This window comes from Microtus pennsylvanicus, chromosome 21 (genome assembly GCF_037038515.1).
Source record: "Microtus pennsylvanicus isolate mMicPen1 chromosome 21, mMicPen1.hap1, whole genome shotgun sequence".
In the NCBI taxonomy this organism is placed as follows: domain Eukaryota; kingdom Metazoa; phylum Chordata; class Mammalia; order Rodentia; family Cricetidae; genus Microtus; species Microtus pennsylvanicus.
The window spans coordinates 20127075-20153548 of NC_134599.1; the positions used below are offsets into that span (position 1 = coordinate 20127075).

Below are 26474 nucleotides of genomic sequence, written 5' to 3' on the forward strand. Positions count from 1 at the left end.
GCATATTATCATGGCAACACGAGGCACCTTGTGCTTCCCCAGATTGCCCTTTCGTGGAGAAGCTGCCCTTTGCTGGCACCTTCAGCAGCCTGACTGTGGCTTCCTGTGCCCCCGTCCCTCACTGAGTGCCCTCCCCATACCTCTCACAACACCAGGATGCGCAGAAGCTCCCACATGTTCTTGTCCCTGTCATTCCCTCCCACGTTGCACTTACAGCTGCTTCATAGTGTCACCCAAAGGTGCTGACCTGCCGTCTCCATCCCTTGCTGTCCAGCCTCGCCTGATTTCACCCCCCATGCAGCCAACCCTTCTACGACCTCCTCCTTCCTACACCCCTTGCTAGCCCTGAGAGGAGCCTGCTTGGTTTGACCTTGGGGAGCCCCTCACCCTCCTGTGCTACGTACAGGGTCTATCTCGCGCTGTTGTGGGTGTGCTGATTCCCGGCTCACAGACTCACTCCTATGTGGTACTCTTTTATCCTTCATGACAGCACTGTCCTTCCAGCTCGGCCTCAGCTGGCTTTCACGGCTGGCCAGGATAGAAAGTGGCCACCTCTGCTTTGCCCACATGACACAGAGTGCGTATCCACCCCCACCTCCCTTCCATTGTTTCATCGGTTTAACGAACACATCTTGGCTATTTAAATTGATTTTAATTTCTTTTTATGCTGTTCATTTTATTTATTTTGTCTTGTTTAAACCTCATCCTATTCTTTAACTTGGCACTTTATAGGACAAGGGCCGTAGCTCAAAAACCTGTGATGCTAAGCTTGGTGCCCGGCATGAATTAGTCACATAGAAAACACCTGCCTCAGGTGGATCTCAGTGAGTTCAAGGCCAGCCTGGACTACAGAGTGAGTTCCAGGACAGGCTCCAAAGGTACACAGAGAAACCCTATCTCTAAAACCCAAATGAAGGAATGAGTAAATAAATAAATAAAATAAAACACCTGCCTTATGCTGTCCTGCAATTCTGTAAGGCTGTCTAGAAAATGGATGGGAAAATCATTCTATTGCCACTTCATTAATTCCTTCATTCATTCACCCACCTGACCATTTATCTACTTAAAAACTATTAAGTGCCTACTATCTGCTAGGTGCTTTGGAAACCAGGGTGACTAAGTCTTTGGGGATGAGAGAGATTTGTGTGCACATCATTGGGTTCAAGTCCAACGAGACTGGAGGTGGAGCAGAAGGCTGCCCGCCATGTTGGGAAGCCCGCTAGAAAAGCATCTCAGTCAAGCTGGGGCCATTTCTTGGAGGAATTTCGAGGACAGCACGAGATGGAGAGAAAGATACACAGGGAGGAATGACTGTGGTATTTGGGAAGCTAAGAAGACACTGCACGTGAGACAGGCATCAGCCATCTGGGAATGCCCTCCCAAGGGGTGCAGCCCCTGTCTTGAAGCAAGTAGGTGTCATCCAAAGCTCTTAGATGTGGGGATTAGATAGGCTCTGACTTTAGGAGGCCACTGTGAGGCTGGGGAGATGGCTTGGCAGTGTAGTCGTGAGAGCTGGGTCCTTAGAACCACATGAAATCTGGTGGCCATCATGGCCCATGCTATGACCCCAGGGTGTGAGAGGTGGAGAGGGAACCCTCAGAGCAAGCTGGGTAGCCACACTAGCTGAAGCAGTGAGTCCTGGGTTCAGTGAGAGACCCTGCCTCAAAATGTAAGGTAGGGAGCGATGAAGGGAGACACTCGGCATCAGCCTTGAGCCTCCAGGTACATGCACACACATGCACAGACACTTGCATGTGTGCCTTCCGTGTATGCACCCCCACAGCAAAACACTGATACAGACAGGCATGTACAACATATACATATATTTTTGAAAAGTGTGGTGAGCAGTGGAGACGAGGAGAGATGGCTTAGCAGCTACAACACTTGCCATGAAGCCCAGGCCAAGGCAGGGACTGTGGCAGGAGCTGAGGGGGAGCGTCCTAGGTCCTCTGTCCAGGTAGAGTCAAAGATGTGGGTCTAGTTTAAGACAGCAGGTTTCGTGTGGATGCTGTTACCTAGGAAACAGATGACTGCACAGCCAGGGAACGGCCTAGCACTGTGCCTGGACTCCCAGTCTGGCCCGGTGGATAATCAGCCAATCTAGTCTTTGTGTAAGGAGCTCTATCTCCTAGTTGTGTGGTGTTTTACTCTTTTGGCTTTTTGGGGGGTCTGCCACCCAGCTCACAAATTAATCACACATGGAGGCTTAGTCTTAGTTATGAATGCCCGGTTTTAGCTTGGCTTGTTTCTGGCCAGCTTGTCTTATCTTAAATTGTTCCATCTACCTTTTTCCTCTGGGCTTTTATCTCTCTCTATTTCTGTATACCTTACTTTACTTCTTTCTCCATGGCTTGCTGTGTAGCTGGGTGGCTGGCCCCGGATGTCCTTTCCTTCTCCTGCTCCTCTCTCCTTTCTGGTTTCTCCTATTTATACTCCCTGTCTGTCCCACCCATCCTCGCTCCTGCCTCGCTATTGGCCATTCAGCTCCTTCTTAGATGATCAGGTGTTTTAGACAGGCACAGTAACACAGCGTCACAGAGTTAAACCAAGGCAGCAGAAACCAAAGTCATACACCATAAAATGAGACTCTCCCATAGCTCCTGCCATTGTGGCAGGGAAACCGGCCCCATCTCTGTCCATCTCCCTGTCTCCCCACCTTCTTGCCCCAGTGTCTCTGGATCTCATATAGTTCTTTCCTCTCTCACTTCAAGGTTGACTTGCGAGAATGGGCCTCTGGAGAAGACCCCTTCCTCTCTGGGTACGTGTTCCCATCAACTCTCATCTTGTTTCTCCATGGTCTGGGTTGTGGGATTAGACCAGCGGAGATCTGAGGACCCCTCATTTCACAGACAGATGGGGAAGATGCCACCACCCTGGCGACAGGGTGACAAGGGGTGACAAGCCTGTATCAGGGACTAGGAAGGTGTCTGGTCTACCGAGCACCAGACACACACCAGTTCATATAGCTCATGACAGTCCAGACAAGGGAGGTGTGCTGTTGCTTTTTGATGAATCAGGTGAACTGGGCTGAGTAGTTTGGTCCAGGCCACTTGGAGGCTCACTGAGCTCACAGTACTGCTCTCAGAGCCCGAAATGCAGCCTGCAAAGCAGAACCGCATTGGGGATTGCACCGGGGCAGAGTGGATCAGATATCGTATCAAGCATATAGTGATGTCCTCACGGGGCAGAGGGAGAAACTAGTGACCAAAGAGCTGTGGAGAAACAGACACAGAAATGCCCTTTCCAGTCCTGAGCACCCCCAGATGGCAGTCTCAGTACCAATGAACCCTGGTTAGCTGGCACTCTCAAGGTGACGAATGACGACATTTAGAGGGCAGGAGAAAATTAAGGAACCCATCCCTATTCTGTCTCTATTTAAGAAAAAAAAATGTACCTTTAAATCAATTGGTTGGGAAAATACAGAGTGATGGTGAGATTCTATAGAACTGGCATTTGGAAATGAAGTTTGCCTGGCCTCAGTTTTCCCATCTGTGAAGTGAGAGGGTTGGTCTAGTTTTCAAAAAGTCTCTGACCCCTTCTGGGTCTGCTGGAGTGGCATAAACGTTTGACAGGTGTGTTTTATCTGACTCTGTTTTCCCGCCCTCTCCTCTTCTTAGAATAAAATATTCATGGATTGCTTTCTGAATGAATGAAGGAGGGAGGGAATGAGTAAATGGGAAATGATGTGACCGTTGACATCCCTGGCAATGCCACCTGACTTCCCCATTAGGGAAGTGTGGGCCAGAAGAAGCAAGGAATGAGGCCTGGCACAGTCAAGGGTCAGGGACCCATTGACAGCCCACACTACGGTCCTCAGCTCTATCCCTGCTCTTGCTTCTCAGAGCCAAAGCCTTTGGTCCCAGGGGTCAAAGCCAAGTCTGCTGAAGACCCCCCTAAGTCCCTGGCTTCGTCACAGTCTGTCTCCACTCCGACAACGTTCCCCTCTAGTGATGCCAAAGAAGCCCACTCCCTGGTGAGCGGAGAAGACCAGAAGGAGTCCAGCGCCAAGGTACCAGGGAAGTGACTGGAGAATGAAGCCGAGGTCCGAATGGCTGGATGGAAGCATTCTTCTAAAATCTGCTGTGCGGGGCTAAGCTGGTGGGGAATGTAGAAGTGGGGTGGGGTGGGGGGATGGGGAGCTGAGGATGAGGTTGGGATTGGGAACAGGGGAGAATGCAGATGGAAGGAGAGCTGGAAGGACAGAAGAAGGTCATGTGTGGGCTGGGAGGGAGTGGGCTGTGGGGAAGAGCACAGAAAGCTTAGGTGAACCAGGCTGAGTAATTTGAACTGACCCCCAAGATAGCAGCCCAGAGGCAGCTGACTCAGAGGCTCAAGGGCCCAAGCTGCACTTGACAGGCTGACAAATACCCCACACTTGGAAGGTGACCTTCAGGAGGAGGTGGCTTCTCTTCCCTGACTGAGATGAATTTAGTCGACCTTACAGAGTCATTGCTGTGGGATCCTCGTGTTTGTCCTTTGAAACAGCCTACAGCAGCTCAGATCTGAACCGGACAGGAAAGGCCTGCCCTGAGCAGGTGCCGCATTACAGCCAGAGATACTGCGCTGGCAACACGAGGGCCAGGCTCCGCTCTAACGGGGGTGGCTATGAAAAGTCTATGTGACATGATTTATTCTCCAGTCTGCCGCAGCCGCTCTCTCCGTAGTCATTCCACAGGTCTCGGCATGGCGAGTTGATCTGTCCCCATCATGTTATCCCAGCTCCAAGGGCCCCCTTGCTCACCACCATCTCCTGTTCCGGCTCCCTCCATCAACACCCAAGCATAACACCCAAGCACTAGCCTTTGGCCACTTCCTTGTATCAGTAGCGTTCTCCCCGAGTCCAGATCACCCCTTAGCCTTTTCATCTTAACACCACAACCCACCCCCAAAACACCTGTTTCTCCTGAGCACACTCCAGTCTGGCAGCCTCACTCCCCATCGCCCAACTGAGGTCCCAGATGCCCTATCTCAATCCTCGTCTGCCTTGGGCCAGCTTTTGTGACTCCGTTTGTGACATGTCCCTCTTCAATTTTTCCACCTAGAAAATTCCCACCTGAGAAAGAAGGTGTAGGAACATGATGGACAACCCAGCTCCTCCTTTGTAACCCCCCTCATCTTCCTCACCTGTAGACACTGAGGACCAGGGCTCAGTCCTTCGGTCTCTGGCCTACTTAATTATCCCAGAGTGTGCGCTGCAGTCCATGGCACCAAAAGCTGTGCCGAAAGTACAGCAGGCGAAAGACTCGCAAAGTCTTTACTACTCTCTGCTTACCTCCAGCATCACTACTTAAATATCTAATTAGGTTCAGAGCCTACTGTGCCTACTTCTGAATCCTTACCCCACAGGGTGCCCACCCAGCCAATGACAATTCCTAGCTGCTCAGGCCCCAAATTCCAGGTCCACTTTTGACTTCTCTTCCTCTCTCTTTCTCCCTATTTATTTTATGTTATTTATTTTTTTGAGATAGGGTTTCTCTGTAGCTTTGGGGTGTGTTCTGGAACTCTCTTTGTAGACCAGGCCGGCCTTGAACTCAGATATCCACCTGCCTCTGCCTCCCGAGTACTGCTGGAATTAAAGGCACCCGCCACCACACCTGGCTCCATTTTTATAACTTCTTAAGAATATCAAGCTAAGGGGCTGGACAGATGGCTCAGTGGTTAAGAGTATCACCTGCTCTTCCAAAGGTCCTGAGTTCAGTTCCCAGCAACCACATGATGGCTCACAACCATCTGTAATGAGGTCTGGTGCCCTCTTCTGGTCTTCAGGCATAAACACAGACAGAATATTGTATACATAATAAATAAATATTTAAAAAAAAAAAAAAGAATATTAAGCTATTTAAAGATAAAATGTTCTGACAATCCAGCTTTTGGAGAAACTCCTTACCTGAAAGTTGGATCCTGCCATACTTCTGCTCAAGAGGTGACAGGCTACATTTCACACTGGTTTTTAGGGCTCACGACAAAGGCTGCGGCTTTTCCTTGGAAGGGCATAAGAGGTCACTTAAAGTCTTGAGCTCCTGCTTGTGCCAGGCACACCCCAGCCTCAGGGACTTTCTATTACCCTGCTAAAACACTTTTCTCCTCCAAACTCTGCTCTGCTGTCTCTCTTCCTTTTTGTTTCCCCTTAAATTTCATCCTGCAGGGGTCTCATAGCTACGACTTTGGGTTTCTTCGTTAAAGTCAGAGCCACCATCTCTGTTGCTGTACTTTCTCCTAGCCTATCTCATTGGACTTTATAGACAGGTCACTGTTTATTGTCTGTGCCCCCACCCCTGCCGTGAAACTCCCAGGGGACTAGGATCCGTTCCCTGGATGGATGAAGCTATAGAAAGACTGGTTGTGTTCCCAAGGTTAACGGACATCTCCTTGACCTTGTTCCAGGTCCAATTCACGATTTCTAAGTCGGCCCAGGAAAAGATGCGGCTGAAGCAGATGAAGGAGATGGAGCTGCTTCGGAGGACAAAGGAGCCAGAACGGGAGCAGGAACTGGCTTCCCAGGGCTTGGGCACATGGAGAACTTCAGCAAAGGAAGGTACTAATACCCTGGGTGGGAGTACCGGTGCCCCAGGTGGAGTACCCATGCTCTGGGTGTGAGTACCGGTGCCTCGGGTGGGAATACCGGTGCCTTGGGTGGGAGTACCGGTGCCTTGGGTGGAGTACCGGTGCCCCAGGTGGAGTACCCGTGCCCTGGGTGGAGTACCGGTGCCTCGGGTGGGAGTACCGGTGCCTTGGATGGAGTACGGGTGCCCTGGGTGGAGTACCGGTGCCCTGGGTGGAGTACCGGTGCCCTGGGTGGAGTACCCGTGCCCTGGGTGTAGTACCAGTGCCCTGGGTGGAGTACCCGTGCCCTGGGTGGAGTACCCGTGCCCTGGGTGGAGTACCCGTGCCCTGGGTGGAGTACCCGTGCGTGTGAGTACTGGTGCACCAGGTGGATGTCTCCACCGGGAAAGTCTCCTGGACAACTCCTGGGTTTTCAGCCTTCCAAAAGAGGGGCTACTTTTATCTCCTCCCCGTCTCCATCCTGAGACGGGATAGGGAATCATGTCTCCTCCCTTGTCACCTGCTGATCACGGAAACTTGATGCCAGGAGGTGGAAGACCTCCTTAGTGTAGGATTTTTCCCCCCACAGGCCTCCTTCCTTTGCGGGGCAGTGGAACCATGTCTGTGCCCACCGGGCTGAGCAGCCCACACAGAAATAATGTCGGAGTCCTCCTGAGGAAGCGGGCCAACCGAGCCTCCCTGCCCAGCATCCCTGTCAGCAAGCAGGAGTCTAGCTTTGCCCGCCATGCATCAGGTGGGACTTAACCTCTATCTGGGCAGTCTCTGGGCGCTCTGAAGTGTGGCCAGGGAGACCTTGCCTACCTTTGTCGTGTTCGTCTTACTAAGAGAGACAGTGTCTGGGGCCCATAATTATCCATGGGCCAGGCTAGGGAGCCCATGATGGCTCATCTAGCAAGAAGATGACTAGGCAGTTCTGCCAGCCTAGTGTGAGTCTTAGAGAAGTCATCACTATATGAGAACCGAAGATGCTGGCAAGCAACAACTTCCCAGGGAAGATCTTGGAAGCCTGCCTGTGACTTCATACAGTTGGGACTTTATGGGGCTGGCTAGGACCAAGGAATCTGTAGATGTTGCAAGGACCCCTCAGGGAAGGTGCCAATGAACCAGGGGGAGCTGTGTCTCACTTTCAAAGGAGCCTTGCTTTTTTTTTTAAAGTAAAGGTTGAAATGAATAATTCTGATTCAGATTTCGTTTTCTGTCATGTAATGATGGCAGAGCTTTGGTATTATAAATATTTCTGACTTCTCTTCTCCTTCTCTGTATCTTTTCAATTGTGTCAAATAGAAAGCCTTAAGTTGGGTCTCCTTTTTAGTTTCTATCATCTTATTGTTATCACGGTGTGATGGGTCTTGCTATTTGACCTTTGATCTTTGTACCCTGCTCTCTCAGGTGCTAGGGTCACAGGTGTGTTATACTGTGCTGGCCTTTGTTTTTGTTTGGCTTTTGTTTTAACAAAGAGATCCACAATGAGGTTCAGAGGCTCCAGAAGCTGAAATTTCATAGTTGCACCTTTAAAGATTATTCCAGTTTTAGTATAAAAAATCATGGTCTGAAGGAAAAAAAAAAAGAAAAAAAAATCATGGTCTGTCACAAGCAGTACTCGTTTACCTGCTATGACTGTGACCTAAAATTTCCTTTAAAGTAAATTCCTTTAGGATGGAGAAAGAGGCTTGATTCCAAGGAGAGTTCAAAAGAGATTAAAATTATAGGTAATTAGGAGATGGGCTTGGCTAGTCAGGCTTTAGCTTAGTGGTACGGCACTTGATTAGATGAGCAAGGCCCAGCTTTATCTTTCTGTCTCTATCTCTGTGCTGTCTGTCTGTCTGTCTCTCATGAGGGAGAGGGGTTAGCAGATGTCCTCCTCAACAGCCAACTCGTGAGGAGTCATCATCCTGTGCGCCCCGTGGCCTGGGTTGTGTGTGAGAGAGAATGAATCGCAAACGTGATCTGTCTCACCCACCCCACTCACTTTGTAGATAAGCAGACTGGAGAGCCCAAGCCTCAAAGCCTCCCACAGCGATGGCGGGCCACCAGCTTGAGCCTTGGGCTGCTGAGTCTTGATCCAGTAGGGTCTGCTACTGTCTCATTATTGAAGCTACACAGGCTTGTGAGCGGATGATTAGGAACCGGCAACGTCTTTGACCTCCCTGGAAGCTGAGTCTGAATCTTCTTACTCTCCCCTCCCTGACAGCCATGGGAGGGTCACTTCAGCTGCTTCCTCAGTTACAGCTGTGCCTTGTTTTTGGCTGGTCTGAAAATGATGGAATCTCAGGACTGGAAACTTGGTTGTCTTCACAGCTGTAATAAACTTCTTGAGATTCCAGCCTATCTCAGGAGACCAGGTGCCTGGAGATCAACTCGCCTGCATTTCTTCAATTCTCTCTCTCTCTCTGTGTCTGTCTATCTCTTTCTCTCTGCGTGTGTGCAAGTGTGTGCTTAAAATCTAGGTGGGTGTAAATGATGCTGGAGGATGGTGTGGAGGCTGGGCGGGTAGTGGAAGGCTGGCTATTAGTACTATTGGTGGTGCAGAACTATATCAACAGACACCCGGAAGGCTGAGGTAAGAAGATTGAATGCAAGGCCAGTCTGGGCTGCAGAATGAGTTCAAGGCCAGCCTGGGTGATTTAATGAGACTTTGTCTAGAGATAAAAAGTAAAGAGGGGCCGGGCGGTGGTGGCACACACCTTTAATCCCAGCACTTGGGAGGCAGAGGCAGGCGGATCTCTGTGAGTTCGAGACCAGCCTGGTCTACAGAGCTAGTTCCAGGACAGGCTCCAAAGCCACAGAGAAACCCTGTCTTGAAAAACAAAAAACAAAAAAATCCCAAATAAACAAACAAACAAACAAAAAACCAAAAAAAAAAGTAAAGAGGGGACTGGTGTTATAGCTCAGTGTTATAGCTCTTGACTGGCGTGTTGGAGGGTTGTAAGTTCAATCTCCAGTAAAACACACACACACACACACACACACACACACGCTCACTCACATACACACTCTTACATACACACATGCTCATGTGTACACACACAGACACTCACCAGTGCACCCAGATCCAGGATCTCTGAGTGTACTATAGTGAAAGTCATTCTGTGGGAAGGGAGCCAGATAACCCACACAGCAGAACTATCCAAGGCGGGAGACCTGGGGGAGAACACTCAATGCCAGCTGGGTGATGGAGGAGCTGAGGGCTGTGTTGTGTCTCTGAAATTTCTCCCTGTTCTTGTAGAATTTTGTGTGATTCTAGCATCTATTCATAAGAAAGAAGTCATGTTCTGTTTTCTGTCTGTCTCTCTCTGTGTATGCATGTGTTGACTGGGCCAAGAGCCCCACAAATACTAGGCAAGCATCCTACACGCCAGCCATTTTTGTTCCCGTTTTCTCTCAGCCTTTGAAAGTGTGACCACATCCTGCCCCTGCAGGTGACAATCTCCCCTCCTCTTTTTACTGCCCCCTGCCTTCCTTCAGCAGTCTGCGGGAGTACTTCCATGCTCAGGCGCTCTCACGAGAGGAGGGATGCTTGGAGGAACGGAATAGCGGTTCAGGGATGAGCGTGAGCTTAAATTGCTATCAAGTGGGCAGGGAGCCTTTCAACAGCTTATTGTGCCATATCCCAGCCAAGGTTGGGAGGAGCTGGAGGAGAGGCACAGGCTCAGAGGCCTTCACAAGATGCCCAGCAGCCAGTGTGTCCCTAAGGTAATGCAGTCGGCATTGATGTGAGCAGTAGGTGGAAAGTTAGGGCAAGTGAGGCACAGATGATGACTTTGCCACCTCCAGGCTCTTCCTTCCCTCTCTGTGTGTGGGGCTGCACTGAATGTCAGGCTTAGTGTCTGAGAATTAGGAGTCTCTCTCTCTCCTCCATCTTCTCCATCCTCCCGGGTGAAGCTTGCTGTCTCTCTTCCTCCAATGCAGCTAACTCGCTACCCGCCGTGCTTAACCTGGGCTCTCCTGAATGGGAGGAAGAGGAGGAGGAGGTGGACCTTCGAGCCTTCAGGGAGTTAAGACCCTTCTCGAACCCAGAGCTGGGGCTGACAGATGCCCTCCAGAGCCTCAACAGCAGTGACTGGTGAGGAGGCTCCCACATTGTATGACCTGTGGCTTGGACTGGGGGATTATTTAGAGGGCTACAGAAGAGCTCCTGGCCCCCAACTTCACTCTTCCTTTACCCCTAGGGTCTGCTGCTATGGAAGAAGTGTGTGTGTGTGTGTGTGTGTGTGCACGTGTATGCAGATGTGCAGGTGTGTGTATGCACACATGTAGTTCATATGTGCGATGTCGCTAACTTCTTGGACATGTCCTGGGCCCTTCCAAATGAACCTGTGTATTGTTCTGTGACATATGAGAGTCACGCATGACCAGTAGGACTTTGACTACAGAACAAAGGGACCAAGAAAAGCCACAACTTTATTCCTCTACATCAAGTTTATTAATTTATGTTTTAAAACAGGGTCTCATGTATCCCAGACGGTCCTTGAACTCTCTGAGAATAACCTTGAACTTCTGATCCTTCTGCCTCTGCCTTCTGAGTGTAGGGGTGACAGGCATGTGCCACTATGTGGTGTTCGGCCTTGCACATACTAGGACAGCATCCTCCTAATAAAGATATGTCCCCATCTGAATCAAGTTTAATATGAGTATCCTCCCACTATGCAAATGAGATTGTGCTCTTAGTCATTAGGGAAGCAGTGGCCCAGGACACTTGCAGGAGCCTTCCGATCTGCAGGCCTCACTTTAAGCAACTTCGTGGCATTGTCTGTCTTATGTCAAAGACCCTAGCAGGTCCTGGGTGGCCAGAGTGGAGGGCCATAAACCAGCTTGTATTGACCTTCTGGGTTTCCAAACCTGGGTGTTGTCACCCTTAGAAATCCTGCTTCTGAGGCCGTGAAATCACACCCTGCTGGGGGCAGTCTGCAGAGAAACAGGACTCCTCCCTCCTCCCCTCCTGTGACAGGCCTGGCCTTGCTTCTCAGGCAAATGAAGGAGAAGGGCCTGGCGAGCATCCAGCGCCTGGCAGCTTGTCACTCGGAGGTCCTCGGTACCCGGCTGCACGACGTGTCCTTGGCAGTGACGGCGGAGGTGAGGCCTCCCCACAGTTTCTGCTCTTTGCCGCATCCCCTAGTCACACCCCCTTCCCGGCACAATGGTTCAGGTGAGCCACAGCCCAGCCATGAGAGGCAATGGCTCTCTGAAGTATGGTCATCTCTGCTTATCCATCAGCCTCCAGCCACAGAGGGAGGAGGTCCCTACCCAGCCCTCAGATACCAGCCCTGAGACCCAGGTTTTCTTTATCTGCAATCGTGTAATCTTTGGAAGTTGAAGCGTTTGGAGTCCTATGTTCCCATCATCTTCTGTACTTGCAATGTCTAAAGAGGGATGGAGTGTTTACTCTGGGTTTATCCTCACCCTCAGGGCTGCTGTAGTGTTTCCCAAGGCCCGAATCTCAGCCGAGGTCCTGCCCTGAGAGCCAGTAACATGAGCTCCATCTCTGTAGAGCTATACCCTTGGGAACCAACTGCTCTAGCAAGGGTGGGACAGTTATGAATACAGAGGACGCTGTGTTGACACTTGGCTGCACGGCATCATGTGATTGAGGGTTGGTTTTTTTCCTCTGCAGAGTGAGTGTGAAGGGCAAAGGTCATTTCTGTAAATGTGCTGCTCGCCTTCTTCTCTTGGCACTGTGACAACCACTTGAGAGGAGCCACCTAAGGGAGGAAAGATTTTGGCTCCTGGTTTCAGGGGGATTTCAGCCCATTATGGCAGGAAGTGGATGGCACAGCTTGTTCACACTACGGCAGGGACAGCTAACAGAAAGCCCAGCGGAAATAGGGATGGGCTAGAACAGTCAAAGGACTGTTCCCTTTAGTGACCCTAGGCTCCACCTCCTGAAAGTCCCCATCGTCCTAAGATAGCCCTAACAACTGGGGAGCAAGTGTTCACAATATGGACCTAGAGGGAAATTTTCAAACTTAAAGCAAATGTACAAATTTCAGATAATGTTGAAAATGGAAATACTGGTTGGGATGATGATAAAATGGGGATATTATTATCATAACAAAAGAGACCTTTCTGCCCAAAGATACTGAAAGGTTTCCTCTTCTACTGTGACAAACGAGGACAGGGCCTTGGCATAAGTGAAGAGGCAGCAGAGAGGCCACATACTGTGCTCAGAGCCCTTGGAAAGGTACAGTTGTCCTGGAGGTCCCTTCTCCCCTCTCTCCAAGGTCACCAACCTCCGCTCCAAGGTATCTCGCCTGGCCATCAGCACCCTGGGAGACCTCTTCCGGTCTTTGAAGAAGAGCATGGACCAGGAGGCTGAGGAGATTGCCCGATGCCTTCTGCAGAAGATGGGAAACACCAGCGAGTTCATCCAGCGGGCAGCCAACCGGGCTTTGGGCGCCATGGTGGAAAATGTGACCCCTGCTCGTGCACTGGTGGCTCTCACATCTGCGGGTGTCTAGTATGTATTCTCTCTCTCTCTCTCTCTCTCTCTCTCTCTCTCTCTCTCTCTCTCTCTCTTTGTGTGTGTCAGGGTAGAGGCCTAGGCATATGGAGCGAGCAAAGAAGAATGGGAGGAAGGGACGGGGAAAGAGGAAGCGGAAACTGTGTTTGTAGAGGTTCTCTTGGATTGCCGGGGTCAGCATGCTAAGGCATCCACGTTAAGGCTTCACAGAAAGCACCTCACACATTTAGCAGAGGGAGCAAAACCCCGTATTCTGTGGGCTCCTGCTACCTATCATAGGCTAGCTGGGGAGAACGGGTAAGTGTGGGTGGAAGGGCAAGGGTGATGCTGTTCTGCTTGGTGGTCATGGCAACGCTTGGGAGACAGAGCTGTAGAAGCAGCCTCAGCAGTTCCCCGGGGGCTCCTGTCCTTCTCAGGGGAGCAGTGTTTCGTTCTGCTGAAACATGGACAAGCAAGAAGAGCCAGGGCCAAAACTGGCCTCTCTCAGGAGGGAGGGAATGGTCTACTGTTAGAGCCAGATTTACCCCCCCCCCCCAAGTCTAAACCAAATCAAAAGGCATTTCCCAAACCTTCCTCCCGTGGGCAAAACACCTCCCTGTTCCTATAAGTCAATCATTATGTGGAGACAGGAGCTTCTCAGCCTACCCAGGGCCGGCTGCACCTGCCAGCACACCCTGGCTGTTGTACCCGTCAGCAACTGCTGCAAAGCAATGCCCGCTCCTGGGCCAAACAGCTTAGATTCGCTCCTTACATCGCCATATCACCTCTCTGGGCCTTTGCTTCCTCAGCTGATGAAAAGAATATTGGTATCTCTCCCTGGAAGTGGTTCTGAGGAATCAATGAATAGCTTCACGATAAGCATGCAGGATAGAGCCCGCTTTCCCCAGCGTTACCGAATACTGGCTGTGGCTGAATGAACTTGAGGGAATGGTGCCTTTTCTAGATTTTCCTCTTTGCCTCAACTTCCCTTGCTGCAGTATGATGACATTGGTAACTTGGGGTTGTTGGGAGATGGTGGATAAGGTGAGCCTGGTCTGGTGCCTGACATAGGGGGTGTGACCATTGATCACTGTACCAGGGTAGACTGTCCTCAAGATGCCCAGAACAGGCCTTATATGTTTAAGTCTCCTGGGGACCTTGCTTATGTGATGCCAAGGTATAGACTCATGGGTCACACTGAGTAGGGAGAACCCGGATGTTCCCCTTTATGTCCACAGCAGTGGGGCACTGTGCGCTTCTGTGCGGAGCATGGTGGTACAGCCTGGTAGTCTGTGGACACACGAGCCTTACTTGAAAGAGGCAACACTTTGATGGCTTTCTCTCACCAGAGGTTGGGTTGCACCTGTTAAGTGACCAAGTGTATCCCACTGTCACTAAGCATCATGCAAGTACTTAGCATCCGCAGGAGTCTGGGAGATACAACCAAGATGGTGGCAGGGTACCCAGTTCCAGGGAACTGACAGCCTGAGTTGGCTGGGGTGGGGGAATACAAGAGCACAGCTGTACTTACCAGGGACCAAGCAGGTGCCAACTCAGGGTGAGCATCTAATTCTGCCTGTGGGACTAGGTGGAAGACTGATGGTAACACGCGTGTGTGGGACGGAAGAAATGCTCGGGCTCGTGGATGCCCTGAAAATGGTGTCGCTGTCATGTGACTCCGTGCAGCCGCTCCTCTCACTTCCATTGATGCTGTGGTCAACTTTAGCCCTGTCGCTGGGAGCTGACCACTCAAAGACCACCCCTGTCGCCACAGGACAGGTTTATAGTCATTTCTGCCATGAACACAGGTTTACAGTCTGCAATTACAGACCTGCATGTGTGTTAGTCTGGGGCTGTGACCAACCTCTTGGCCACGGTTGTGTTTCCTTTCAGCCATCGGAACCCCTTAGTCCGGAAATGTACCGCCAAGCATCTCTCTGCCGTCCTGGAGCAGATCGGCGCGGAGAAGCTGCTCTCAGGTTCCAGAGACAACACAGACATGCTGGTGCACAACCTGGTGAGGCTGGCACAGGACTCTAACCAAGACACCAGGTAGGACAGGACTCAGGACCGGCTGTGGCCAAGGTCATGAAGGACCTTGGAGGCCAAGGTCAAAAGCTGGGGTTTAGGCTGTGTAATGGGAGAGTTCTAGAGAGTTTTAAAGTGTGTTGGGGGCTGATTGTCTCCCAAAGGTAGAGTTGGGGAGCCATTGACTGCAGTGATCCCACCCTCTGGCTTTCTTGGATGTTGACACTATGTCTGTTTGGATGTGAAGCCTAATGCCTTCATCTCAGAGGATGGGGTGCATGATCAGGGGACTTAGGTCACCAGGCTCTGCTCTAGAGGTCCCATTCCCCGAAGTCAGTGGAGCTGAGGTGGTGTGTTGGTCACATAAACTGTCCACACCTCCCTGTTCCCTGGGAAACTGAAGTACCCATCCTTCTCCCCAACCCCCCACTGTGCAGGGTGTTGCCTATGGCTTCTTTGTTTGCTGAGTGGGAATCTTCTGGAATAAACCCAGTATAGCACTGCCACCCACTCTCCAGGGGTCATTCTGGGTAACCCAGAGCGCCTCCTCCAAGGACCTTCCCGATGCCTGAGGTGCTGCCTCCCCCTTGGTCTGGCCAATGACTGGCAGTATCCACTTTTTCCTCCCTCCCTCCTTCCCCTCTAATGGCTCTAATGGGAGAAGGTGACACCTCACCATTGTTTCAGAGCGTCTTTCTTCCTAATGGCTTTGTATTCCATATGGCCGCAGACAGATGGTGGCTAGTTCAGAATCCTGGCAGGAGGTACTGGAGGCTGGGCCCAGGAGGTGGGTTGGGCATTAGGTCTGTTTTGAAGGCAGAACCATCAGGTATGGGCAGGGAGGGTTTCAAAGACACGTCAAGGGTGACTTTTAGTTTTTACACTGAACGTCGGGGTCAATGGGGGCACCATTTATTGAAATGAGGTGTTTTGCAGGAGAAGGCTTGGGGTTGTCTGTGATTGTTGAGAGGGTTGGAAATCAAGACTTAATATCTTCCTATTCCCTCATCAAATGGAGCCAACTGCATTTCTTTTTCCCTTAAAGTACCCGGGTTTCTGGAGTTACTGGACTTCCTGTTTCTCCTTGCCTCTTAGAGTTTCATTGCATAAACTGGGGATTAGAGTTTGGCCTGTAGGAATGATGCCAGGAACTTTCCCTTGCTTGTTGACTGTGGGATTTGTTTCCATAAGTCCCTTCGGGTATTGTTTGGAGAATGTTGAGTTAGTTCCTGTTTTCCTTAGCGGGGCCATGCTATCAGTTGGCACTGAAACCAAAGTTACATAGAGCATCAGGACAGCCACAAGACATCAGGAAAACAAGACTTCATGTTGAAAGAATGATGCCACATTTTCCTGCAAAGCAAGAGTGTCACCCAGAGGAGGGAGAAGACCACAATGATGTGACCTTCGCTCCTCTGATAGCCTTCACACATGGGGCAGTGGCAGCGAACACAGGGAAGCTTCTAGCATTTTCTTGTTCCTGTTTTCCTTAGTGGAAAATCAAGGCCTGTGTGTTTTATGAGCAGAGTCTCGGGTTGGGTGGATATGATCATTCTAGGTGCTTTCTGCTCCATCTCCAGTCAGCTCTGCAATCCTGCAGTTTCAACCCCTTTATCATGTCTTGAACTTGACTGCCCCCATCTTATCCTCATTTTGTTGCTCTTTCCTGGTCTCTGACAGTGGCCTCTTAACAGGTCCCCAAGCTCCTAATCTTGCCCTGTTGCCACTCATTTCCTGCCTAGAGTTAAAAGATTTATTGTGTGTGTGTGTGTGTGTGTGTGTGTGTGTGTGTGATGGGGTGACCATGGGGATAAAAAAGAATGTTGAATCCCTTGAAGCTGGAGTTATAGGCAATAAATATCTTTATTGCCTGGAGAGGCTTTGACTAACATGACCATATGGCCATTCCTCAGCTTCCTGTGGCCTCTTGACCAAAGCCCAGTCCCTTCACATCGCCCTAAACACAGCTTACCCTGTTCTCTGCATTCTTTCAGCCTCATAGTCTTCTACCATATCTGGCTGTGTGTCAGACCCTGTTGTAGACTTTAGAATGCCCCTCCCCTTTTTTTCCTAGTCCTGTCTTATGAGTGAACTCACACTCCTCTGTTGAATCCCAAACCCAAGCCAGGATTTTCTTACCCAGCCAGCGCTAATTCACCCGGTAGAGATGATGCTCCCTCCTATACTCTTCCCCAGATTTTTTAGTGTCCCAAACCAGGTGAAAAAACTTACCTGAAGAACAGTTAATAAATACTCAGAGATAGATATTGGGGTTCATCCTGAAGACCAGAAAAGCAAAGCAGCCAGCCACTGTCTTTTACCTCAACCTCAGCCCAAAAATGGTGACCCTGCCCCCCAGAAATCTCAGAATAAGACTGTGTCTGAGAGCTGACTCCTCCCATCGTATAATCCTCTCTAGGGTTGGGATTAAGGGTGTTCACCACTACCACCTGGTATCCATGGCAAGCTAGTGTGGCAAGTGGCATTAAAGGTGTGTGTCATGGCTGCCTGGTCTGTAAGGCTTGCCAGTGGGGCTGTTTTACTTTTCTGATCTTCAGGCAAGCTTTATTTATTAAAATACAGATGAAATGCCACTATACTTACCAACACTTCTGATAGCCATGCAGAAGGACATTAAGTATTCTGCTATTGGATAGATAACTATATGAATATTGGCTCTATTGGATAAATAGCTATAATCGATAGCCGTTAAAAAGATAATGGGGCTGGAGAGATGGCTTAGTGGTTAAGGCCACTTTTCCAGTGAGGAAGGGTATGGCTGCTCTTAATGTCCATGGCCAGAGTCATCAATATTGTCCGGCTTGTGACTCAGATAGGTTGCGGCTAGGTATGTCTGTGAGGTCTTCCAGAGAACCCAGATTTGATTCCCTGTACCTACATTGCACAGTTTATAACGACCCGTAATTCCAGGAGCTCTGACATCCTGTTTTGGACCCTGTGGGTACCTGTACAACACACCTAGACATATACATATACTCATAAATTCTAGAAAATCTTGAAAAGAAGGTGTATATGAAGAATATTACATAGTCTGGGAAGATGGTTAATAAGAAAGCAAAAAGACTTGTAAGTGAGTTGCCCATGTATTATGCTATCTATTAAAATGTAAATGCCTAGAAAAAAAAGACTAAGAAAATATATAAAAATTTAATAGTGATTTCCTCTTGGTAATGGCATTATGGATGATGTTTATTCTTTTATGAATCTAATTTTTAACTGGGTAGGGATTGCTTTCCTAATTAGAAGAAGCAAACCTCTCCTGTTATAATTGGGAAAGTTGTGTAAAGCTGTAGAGAGAATTTATTGGGCCTCTCTATGGCTGTTTCTTCATTTGTTCTTTCCCCGGTGGCAGGTTTTATGGTCGGAAGATGGTGAATATCTTGATGGCAAATGCAAAGTTCGATGCATTTCTGAAGCAGTCTCTCCCGTCTCATGACCTCCGGAAAGTCATGGCGGCCATCAGACAGCGGGTGAGCTGGTGGAACTCAAGTGGCTGACAGCCTTCATGTAGGTCGGGGGAATGAGTTGGGGTTCCAGGATCTTCCATTTCATCCTCACTCGGGGTTAAGCTTGTGCTTTCTCTCCCAGAATCTATACCCAGGTCTGCCCCTATGCGTCTCAAGATCCTTGGGTCCCTCTTCCCTTTTGTCTTGAGTGGAGATCTTGGTCTCTGCCCAGCTACTTCCAGAGCTCCAGACTTGGGGGTGCTCCCAGGTGGAAGGATTTTCCATCTTGTTATGCTTTATACTGGAATGTCAAACTACCCCATTTGGCTTATGTTCTGTGTCTGTTTCTCAAGGGAATACAAGACAATCATGAACTTCCATCTGCCAAAGGCCGTAAGGTGTTGAAGAGTTTGGTGGTGTGTGAGAACGGATTGCCTGCTCAGGAGGGGTATGATTGTTCTTGTGTCTCTGGGGCCCCATGGCCAAAGCTGCCAAGGGTGTTTTATGACCCATGGGATTGATTGTCGTCTGGGACATGTCTGAAACCTAGCTGGGTTTGCATGTATAATGATGAATTTGTAGGATACATTCCCTTTCCCACATCTTAGACATACCAAATCCTAGCTTGTCAGCATCTGCCAGAGATGTTGAGTTGGGTAGTCTCAACTGAGGGAATGCTCTTCTGTATTGGCCAGGCTCTCTGTATAGGCTCAGCATCTCTTTGTTCACTTAGATCAACATGTCCTTTAGCAACCAGATTGGTCAGCCCAGGACTAGTCCTTAGGCAGAGCTGGACACAGGCAGACAAGACCTGGCTTGAGGGCTGGAGGATGTGTACTGGGAACATTTAAAAATGAGACAGGAATTCTCTACTTGAAGTGTGAACCCTTCTGCCAGGTCCTGTGAGGATCCCAGCTGACCACAGCAGGATGTCCGGGAAGGTCCTGCCCAGCTCTTCAGTGATGTCCTGCACTCTCCTCCTCTCCCTTCATAGACTGAGTCAGCCCCCAGCCTTCCCACCCTCATATTTTCTTTCTCTGCTGCAGTCTGTTTTTGCTTATCCCAAGCACCTAGAACTTGCCTGTTGATTCTACAAGACGCAGCTTGCCTGTTACCTTCCCCTGACATTCTCTGACACTGTGCCCCTATCTCTCCAGAGTAGGCAGCTGTCCTTGTTCTTCATACCTCTGTATCCCATCCATTGTGAGATACTTAAGGCAAAGGCTGTGTTTCTCATCCCTTTGTTCTCAGGACCCAAACACAGCTCTTGGTTTTCAGTAGGCAAGGATGTGAGATGCAGGAGCAGATGACAGGACAAACGACGGGCGGGACGTGGGTACGGGGCAGGAGCTCAGAGACCCTGGTTTTGAACTAAGTGTGGGAGGTAGGAATCGTATGCGGAGCTTCTCTCACGATGGCTGAACAGTCTAGGTTCTGATGGACATGTGATCCAAATGCTCTCTGTTCCTGGAGGAGTATGAGAGCCTAGCTAACCAGAGGCATGAAATGCGAACCTAGCAGGGGTAGAATGTGACAGCTTCCAGAATCTTGAATCTTTCCTTAGTCTTAGGTTAAATATACAGTAGCCAGGCTGTGCTTCTCTGTGGTACAATAGTTGTCTGGCGTGCACGAGACCCAGGGTTCCATGCTCAGGATCCCCTCTCTCCCAACGCTTGCAACGGTCGCCTTTCCGCAGCACACGCCCACTTATCTTCCCCACCTCCAATTCTTTACATGTCCTCAGAAAGGAGAGTTGAAAATCAGGAAGAGAGAGCGTTTCTTGTTGCCCTTTGAGGAAAAGAGATGCCCACAGTCCCCAAGTACAGTGTCCCCAAGCAGCATTCAGAAGAGAGGCAGGGTTTGGACAAAGCTATAGAGACACCACTGTTTCTGTCTTACCTGGCGGTAGGATGTGGCTTGAGATGAGAGCTGTGGTCATCCCCTGGGCTCTTCCCCAGGGCTCAGGTCCTGCTTCCACCTAGGCTTGGCCCCAATGGCCCACGGCTGATGGGGCTACGCTCCTCCATGCGTGGTGGTGTGGAGATGGCAGAGCAGCTACGGGAGCTGACCAGGCTGCTGGAGGCCAAGGAGTTCCTGGCTCGGATGGAAGGCATTGGGAAGCTCCTTGAATACTGCAAGGCCAAGCCAGAGCTCATTGCTGCCAACCTCGTCCAGGTGAGCACCCACCCCATCCTCCCTGATCTCTCCCTGTGGGTGCCGGTTCAATCTGGAGAGCTCTGAACTGGTTTGGAGGGGATGTGCGGGGAGCCTACTAAGCACTCACTTTTCCTGTATGGTCTTTGTAATGTCCAATGACAAGTTGGCTGTGGCTGGATGTTGAGCACATCTTTAGAATGCTTGGAGATTTCCTGCTTGACTTCAGCCCCTCTGCCAGAGAGGGCGCTGTGGTCAAGATCTTGGGTTACATTCAGTTAGTTATCTGCATAATATCTGGTATCAGAGCCCGTGGCTGGAGAGCGGCTGCATCAGAAATGATGGACAGGCTGGGTAACAGGCTGAATGCACTTGGTTCATGCTGACAGGCGTGTGGAAACCCAGGCTGAGTCAGGTTTCCTCCTTGCTACATGATCTGAAGGGACTCATTAACCTCCATGAGCCTTCACAGTGAATGGGAAAGAGGCCTTGCAGCAGCAACACGGGTGGCTAAGGTCTTCAGTGTGAGACAGCGAAGAGGGTCTACCCCAGTGCTCTGGATGATTGACACGTGGAGAATGCTCAGCACACATCTGTCCCATCTTCTTGCCTGTTCCCTCTTTGAGGAGCTGAGCTCTTCTTCCTTGGGAATGCTCTAGTACAGGTCTGGGGACCCCTTTCAGGGATACAGAAGGGGTCCCAGCCAACTCCTGCCAAGCCTGAGTTCCCACAAACTCTTGATTGTTTTCCCCCCTCAATAGGTCTTTGATGCTTTTACCCCAAGGCTTCAGGATCCCAACAAGAAAGTGGGCCAGTGGGCCCTGGAGTCCCTCGCACAGATGGTTCCGCTCCTGAGAGACAGCATACATCCCATGCTGCTCTCCGTCATCACTGCAGTCACAGACAACCTCAACGCTAAGAACTCTGGGATTTCCGCCGCTGCCTCCACTGTGCTGGATGCCATGATGGACAGCCTGGGTGAGCATTCCCTGTGGGGCTGCGGGAGGTACCAGCACCACACCCATCTTCTTGTGTTGGGGATCAACTGTGTGGTAAACAGCTCTGGTTGGCTTGTCTGACGCTGTGGAGAACAGGTGTTAACACTGTAGGGTCCCCGAGGCCCTGGCTGGAGGCTTTCCCACATCCTGTCTATGTCTTAGTCACTGGTCTGTTGCTGTGAAGAGACGCCAAGACCACAGCAGCTCATAAAGCAAAGCATTTATTTGGGGCTGGCTTACAGCTTCAGAGGTTTAATCCATTATTACCATGGTGGGAAGCATGGGGGCACACAGCAAACATGGTGCTGGAGAGGTAGCTGAGGGTTCTACAACGGGGTCCTTGGGCAGCAGAAGAGAGAGATGCTGGGGACTGATCGGAACTTTTGAAACGCCAAGGCCCACACACAGCCACACACTTCCTCCAACAAGGCCACACCTCCTAATCTCTCAAGTAGCACCACTCCCTAAAGACCAGAACTTCAAACCACTGTAGTCTACTAGGCCCTGCATGATCGGGAACGAGAGAGGATTTGGTGTAGCCTCCCTATAGTCAGTCACATGAGGAAAGTGGCTTTTCAGGGCCACACAGGGCAGCACAGGGGTGCGTGAGGGGAGCTGGCAAGGTCTAGCAGAGGCAGCGGTTGGTGATGAACTCTCAGAGGGGAACAGAACATGGAGAAAAGAAGGAAGGCACAGTGGGCGGTCATCATGAGAAGCAAGAGTGTGTCGGATCCTATGCACCCTGCAGTCTAACAGCCCAGGTCCACACTGCCTGGCAGCCTTTTCGATGCATCTGCCTTTCCCCTCCTGGCTGGAAGGTGATATTTAATTGCTCCCTAGAGGGAAGGGCAAGTTTAAAACTTGAGGTGCACTGAGAAAGAAGTACCCGAGCAGGCTTATGTCTGGGCTAGTGTGTAGGAACTGGTATCTGAAGATTGCCTTTGCTGGAGATCTGATGGGCACAGGGTGGCACCTGGCTCTGGCATTCGCAGAACGTTTTGGGTGAGACGTCCCTGGCAGACTCACCTCTCTTCCTTCCCTCATGCCTTGGCCAGAGCCCAGTTCCTGGGCCTGGGACAGCAAGCTGTGTCCTTGGCTAGAACCACCAGGAGGAGTTTCAGTTACAAATCAAAGGCTTGGTCAAGCCCTTCTCTGTCTCCCGAGTTCATAAATATTGTCAATTTCCACATTTCATCTCGGAGGGAATTTATGATTTGCTGAGTTTGTGGCTGTGGCACAAACAATACAAATCGAGCCCTAAATTACAGCTTGTTCCCTGCGCTGCTCTGGGTGCGTGAGATTGCTGTTGCCAATAATCAAGGCTCTTGGTAAATCACCCCAGGCTCTGGATTTATTGGGGGAAACCTACACAAAGCAGAATGGGCGTTAGGTATCAGAGGAGGATGAATGCTCATGTCTAGGAGTGGACTTTTAACTCTTCCTGCACCAAGGACTTCAGCCTGCTCTTTGCCACTGGGACAACCTTCCCTAGCATAGAAGAGCCCAGCACTTTGGACAACAGAATTTGGTGTTTCCCATAGCTACAAGAGTCAGGTACGCTCTACCTGAGGGTCTGCTGTAGCCACTCAGGATGACTACCCTGGAAAGCAATAGGCCTGGGAGTGGCCTGTGCATTAGTCTGCTTTCTGCTCCTATAGCAAAAAACACCAAGCCTGGGAAATATATATACATATATATGTATATATATGTAAAGAAATTTAATCTTTATATATATTTATATGTATATATTTAATTCATGGTTCTGGAAGTTCCAGAGCATGGTGCTAGTTTCTGATAAGCTTTGATAGACCTCACAGAGAATGGTGTCACAATGGTGGATGATGTCACAATGGTGGATGGTGTCACAATGGTGGATGACGCCACAATGATGGATGATGTCACAGTGGTGGATGACATCACAATGACGGATGATGTCACAGTGGTGGATGCATCACAGTTGTGAATGGTGTCATAATATTGGCTGGATAACGTCACAATGGCGGATGACGTCACAATGGTGGATGATGTCACAATGGTTGATGGTCTCACAATGGCAGGAGTTCCTGTGAAAAAGATTACATGGTGAGACAGGAAGACAGACACCAGGAAAAGGTGGCTGTGCTCAGTAAGTAGAGAATTTTCTGTGTGAGTCCACAATTTCAGATCCCAGAACCCACTTCAAGTGGATCATGGAAACCTAAGCGCCTCTGTAATCCTAGTGCCCTGTGGAGAAATGGGAGGCAGAGATGGGAGAATCTCGGGAAGCTCAGTTAGCCTGGTGAATGCAGCGGTTCAACCAATGTCTCAAACAAAGTGGCGGGCAAAGACTGAAAGCTGAGGTTGCCTCTGCCCTCCACACACACACACACACACACACACACACACACACACACACACACACACACAGACACACACACACGGGGAGGGAGGGAGAGAGAGTGTACATGGGAACTCATTCTCAAGGCCTTTATTAAGCCCCCTCCAAGGGCAGGGCTCCTAATGACCTCATTACATTCTGTCAACGTCTGCTTCCTGAAAACCTCATCACGTTTCAACATTTCCACGCCGGGGACCATGCTCCCAACACAGAAACCTCTGGGGACTAGCATGTGGCAAGCAGGGTTTCAGCCACGTGATTCTCCCTGTTGGGACACAGTCCTTTTGGATACAGCTGAAAACAGTCCTTTTGGCCCACCAGGCAGACTGTGGTGCACAGAGAGTGATGGCCGTGGTGAGGGGGGCTGTCTTCTAACTCCTTACATCCGCGCTGAGGTTTGAGATGGAGCAGCATGCTCTCTTGGTCCTGCGTGTGGTGCTGTTGTAGTAAGGTGTGCGAACGAGTTGTCTGGGCCACCAGGGTTTGCTGTGCCACACACCTTCTCCGTCCCGGCAGCAACTCTGATTCTGAAGGTGTTTATGATGATGGAGTGCAAGCTTAAGGACTTAGGGTAGTGACGTGGAGTACCTAGGATAGAATTCATGTTAGGTTAGTGACGTGGAGTACCAAGGATAGAATTCATGTCGTCCCCGGGAAGGGCTTTCATCTGTCTGGAATGAGCTGAACGGAGCTCAGAAGAGACACGAGTGACCAAGTTTCCCACTGCCCAGAGCTCTCGGTGGTGGCTGCAGAGCCTAGGCAGTGGGAATAGAAAATGAATATAGTCTTCCAATCTACTCCGCTAAACCTGATATTTCTGACGGGCCTTTGGGTTTCTCTTACAGAGGTGCTTTCTCCACAGTCTGCTTCTTCAGTTGCCCACTCTGGGGGGTGGGATGCTGGGCTCCAGGCTGGAGGTGGGCTGTCAAATGCTGGGCAGAACTCACATGTGGAAGGCCAGAGCGACAGCGTGGCCTGCCCCCGGTCTGTTTCCTGCTAATTGTAGGTCAGGAGGATCGAGAATGACAATGCCAAGTCCGGCTCTGTCCCCTGGCACGAAGTCCAGATGGTACGGCTAATTGGGGAGGCTGGCTTTCCTAGGACGAGTCTCAAGATGCTGCTTGATCGTGACATTCATTGAGAGCATGGTCTCGTCAGCCCCAATCATGTCTCTGGCTTGGTTCTCCCGCGGGTTGGTGACTTGGATGTCCCTTGACATAACTGGTGCTGCTTTCTGCAGCGTTCCCTTTGTGGGGACAGGAAGGAGACTGGGCAGCTTGCTCCCTGGTCTCTGCCATTCATCACCCACTTCCTGCTTTGGGGTTTCTCTGAATTTGAGGCTCAGTGCTGTTTTTCCTACTAGACACTGAGACCTGAATTCTCGGGAGTTTTTCTGAGTAGTAAGGACGTGCAGGAGCAGACTGCTTGGCCGTGTTGGGCTCTGTTACTCTTGCGTTGGAGAAGATATCCGCCTGATGAAAACCTCAGACTGCGGACAGCTCTGCTTTCCCCAGATGACCTTGGTGTTCCTGTTTCTCACAGTCAGAGGAACTCTCAATTTAGCTCAGCCTCTGGCCAGGGCTGGAGAGGCCAGATAAGCTTGGGTTGGGGTGGCTGTGGATCTAGCTTTGCTGTTTGCTCTCTGACTTTAAATGTCTGTAAATCATGTGACTGACATTATATTGTCAACAGGATTAGACTCTGAGTCAAGATACCTCTCCAACACACCAAACGCTCAAAAAAAAAAAAGCCCATATTTGCTCAAATTGTATTCCCAGTGGGAAACCACAAGGGAATACAAATCTCATATGGGCTCTTTCATTTAATACAGATATTAATGGTACATACCTGTAATTTGGGAGGCCGAGGCAGGAAGATTAACATAAATTGGGGCCAATTTGAGCCCCGTCTAAAAGTTCAAAGAGAAAACAAGTGAATTGCATCCAGTTTCCAATGCTACTTTATAGTCTTGCTCATTGCTTAAACATAAAGACTCATTCTTTTCTATAGAAATCATGCTTGTTGGGCCAGGTGGTGGTGCACGCCTTTAATCCTAGCACTTGGGAGGCAGAGGCAGGCAGATCTCTGATTTTGAGGGTTAGCCTGGTCTATAGAGTGAGTTCCAGGACAGCCAGGACTACACAAGAAACCCTGTCTCAAAGAAAAATATAAACCAAAAATAAAAAAAAATGCTTGTTAATTATTGGGAAATGGAAAAACCTAAAGCATTAGAAAGAAATATAACCCATTTATGACAACTATCAACTCATAAAAGTGTGTGTGCACATGCATGCATGTGTGCGTGTTTCTGTCTCTCTGTCTGTCTGTCTGTCTGTGTGGACGCCAGGGACAACCCCCGGAAGTATTTCTTTGGGAACTGTCTACCTCAGCTTTTGATGTAGGACCTCTCACTGTGACCTGGAATAGCTGTCATCCCAGGTGCGCATGTG

The 26474-nt window shown here is 50.0% G+C and overlaps 1 protein-coding gene across 1 annotated transcript in view; it reads left to right on the forward strand.

The window, feature by feature from the left end:
* Togaram2 (TOG array regulator of axonemal microtubules 2) overlaps positions 1 to 26474 on the forward strand; it is a 55485-nt gene that overhangs the window by 20003 nt on the left and 9008 nt on the right. The window contains exons 7-18 of the mRNA XM_075955257.1: positions 2712 to 2758; positions 3843 to 4009; positions 6385 to 6535; positions 7133 to 7297; positions 10474 to 10627; positions 11532 to 11637; positions 12783 to 13018; positions 14894 to 15052; positions 18402 to 18519; positions 18849 to 18943; positions 20478 to 20670; positions 21411 to 21627. Of these exons, the coding sequence (XP_075811372.1) occupies positions 2712 to 2758; positions 3843 to 4009; positions 6385 to 6535; positions 7133 to 7297; positions 10474 to 10627; positions 11532 to 11637; positions 12783 to 13018; positions 14894 to 15052; positions 18402 to 18519; positions 18849 to 18943; positions 20478 to 20670; positions 21411 to 21627 (1808 nt within the window). The remainder of the gene's footprint in view (positions 1 to 2711; positions 2759 to 3842; positions 4010 to 6384; positions 6536 to 7132; positions 7298 to 10473; positions 10628 to 11531; positions 11638 to 12782; positions 13019 to 14893; positions 15053 to 18401; positions 18520 to 18848; positions 18944 to 20477; positions 20671 to 21410; positions 21628 to 26474) is intronic.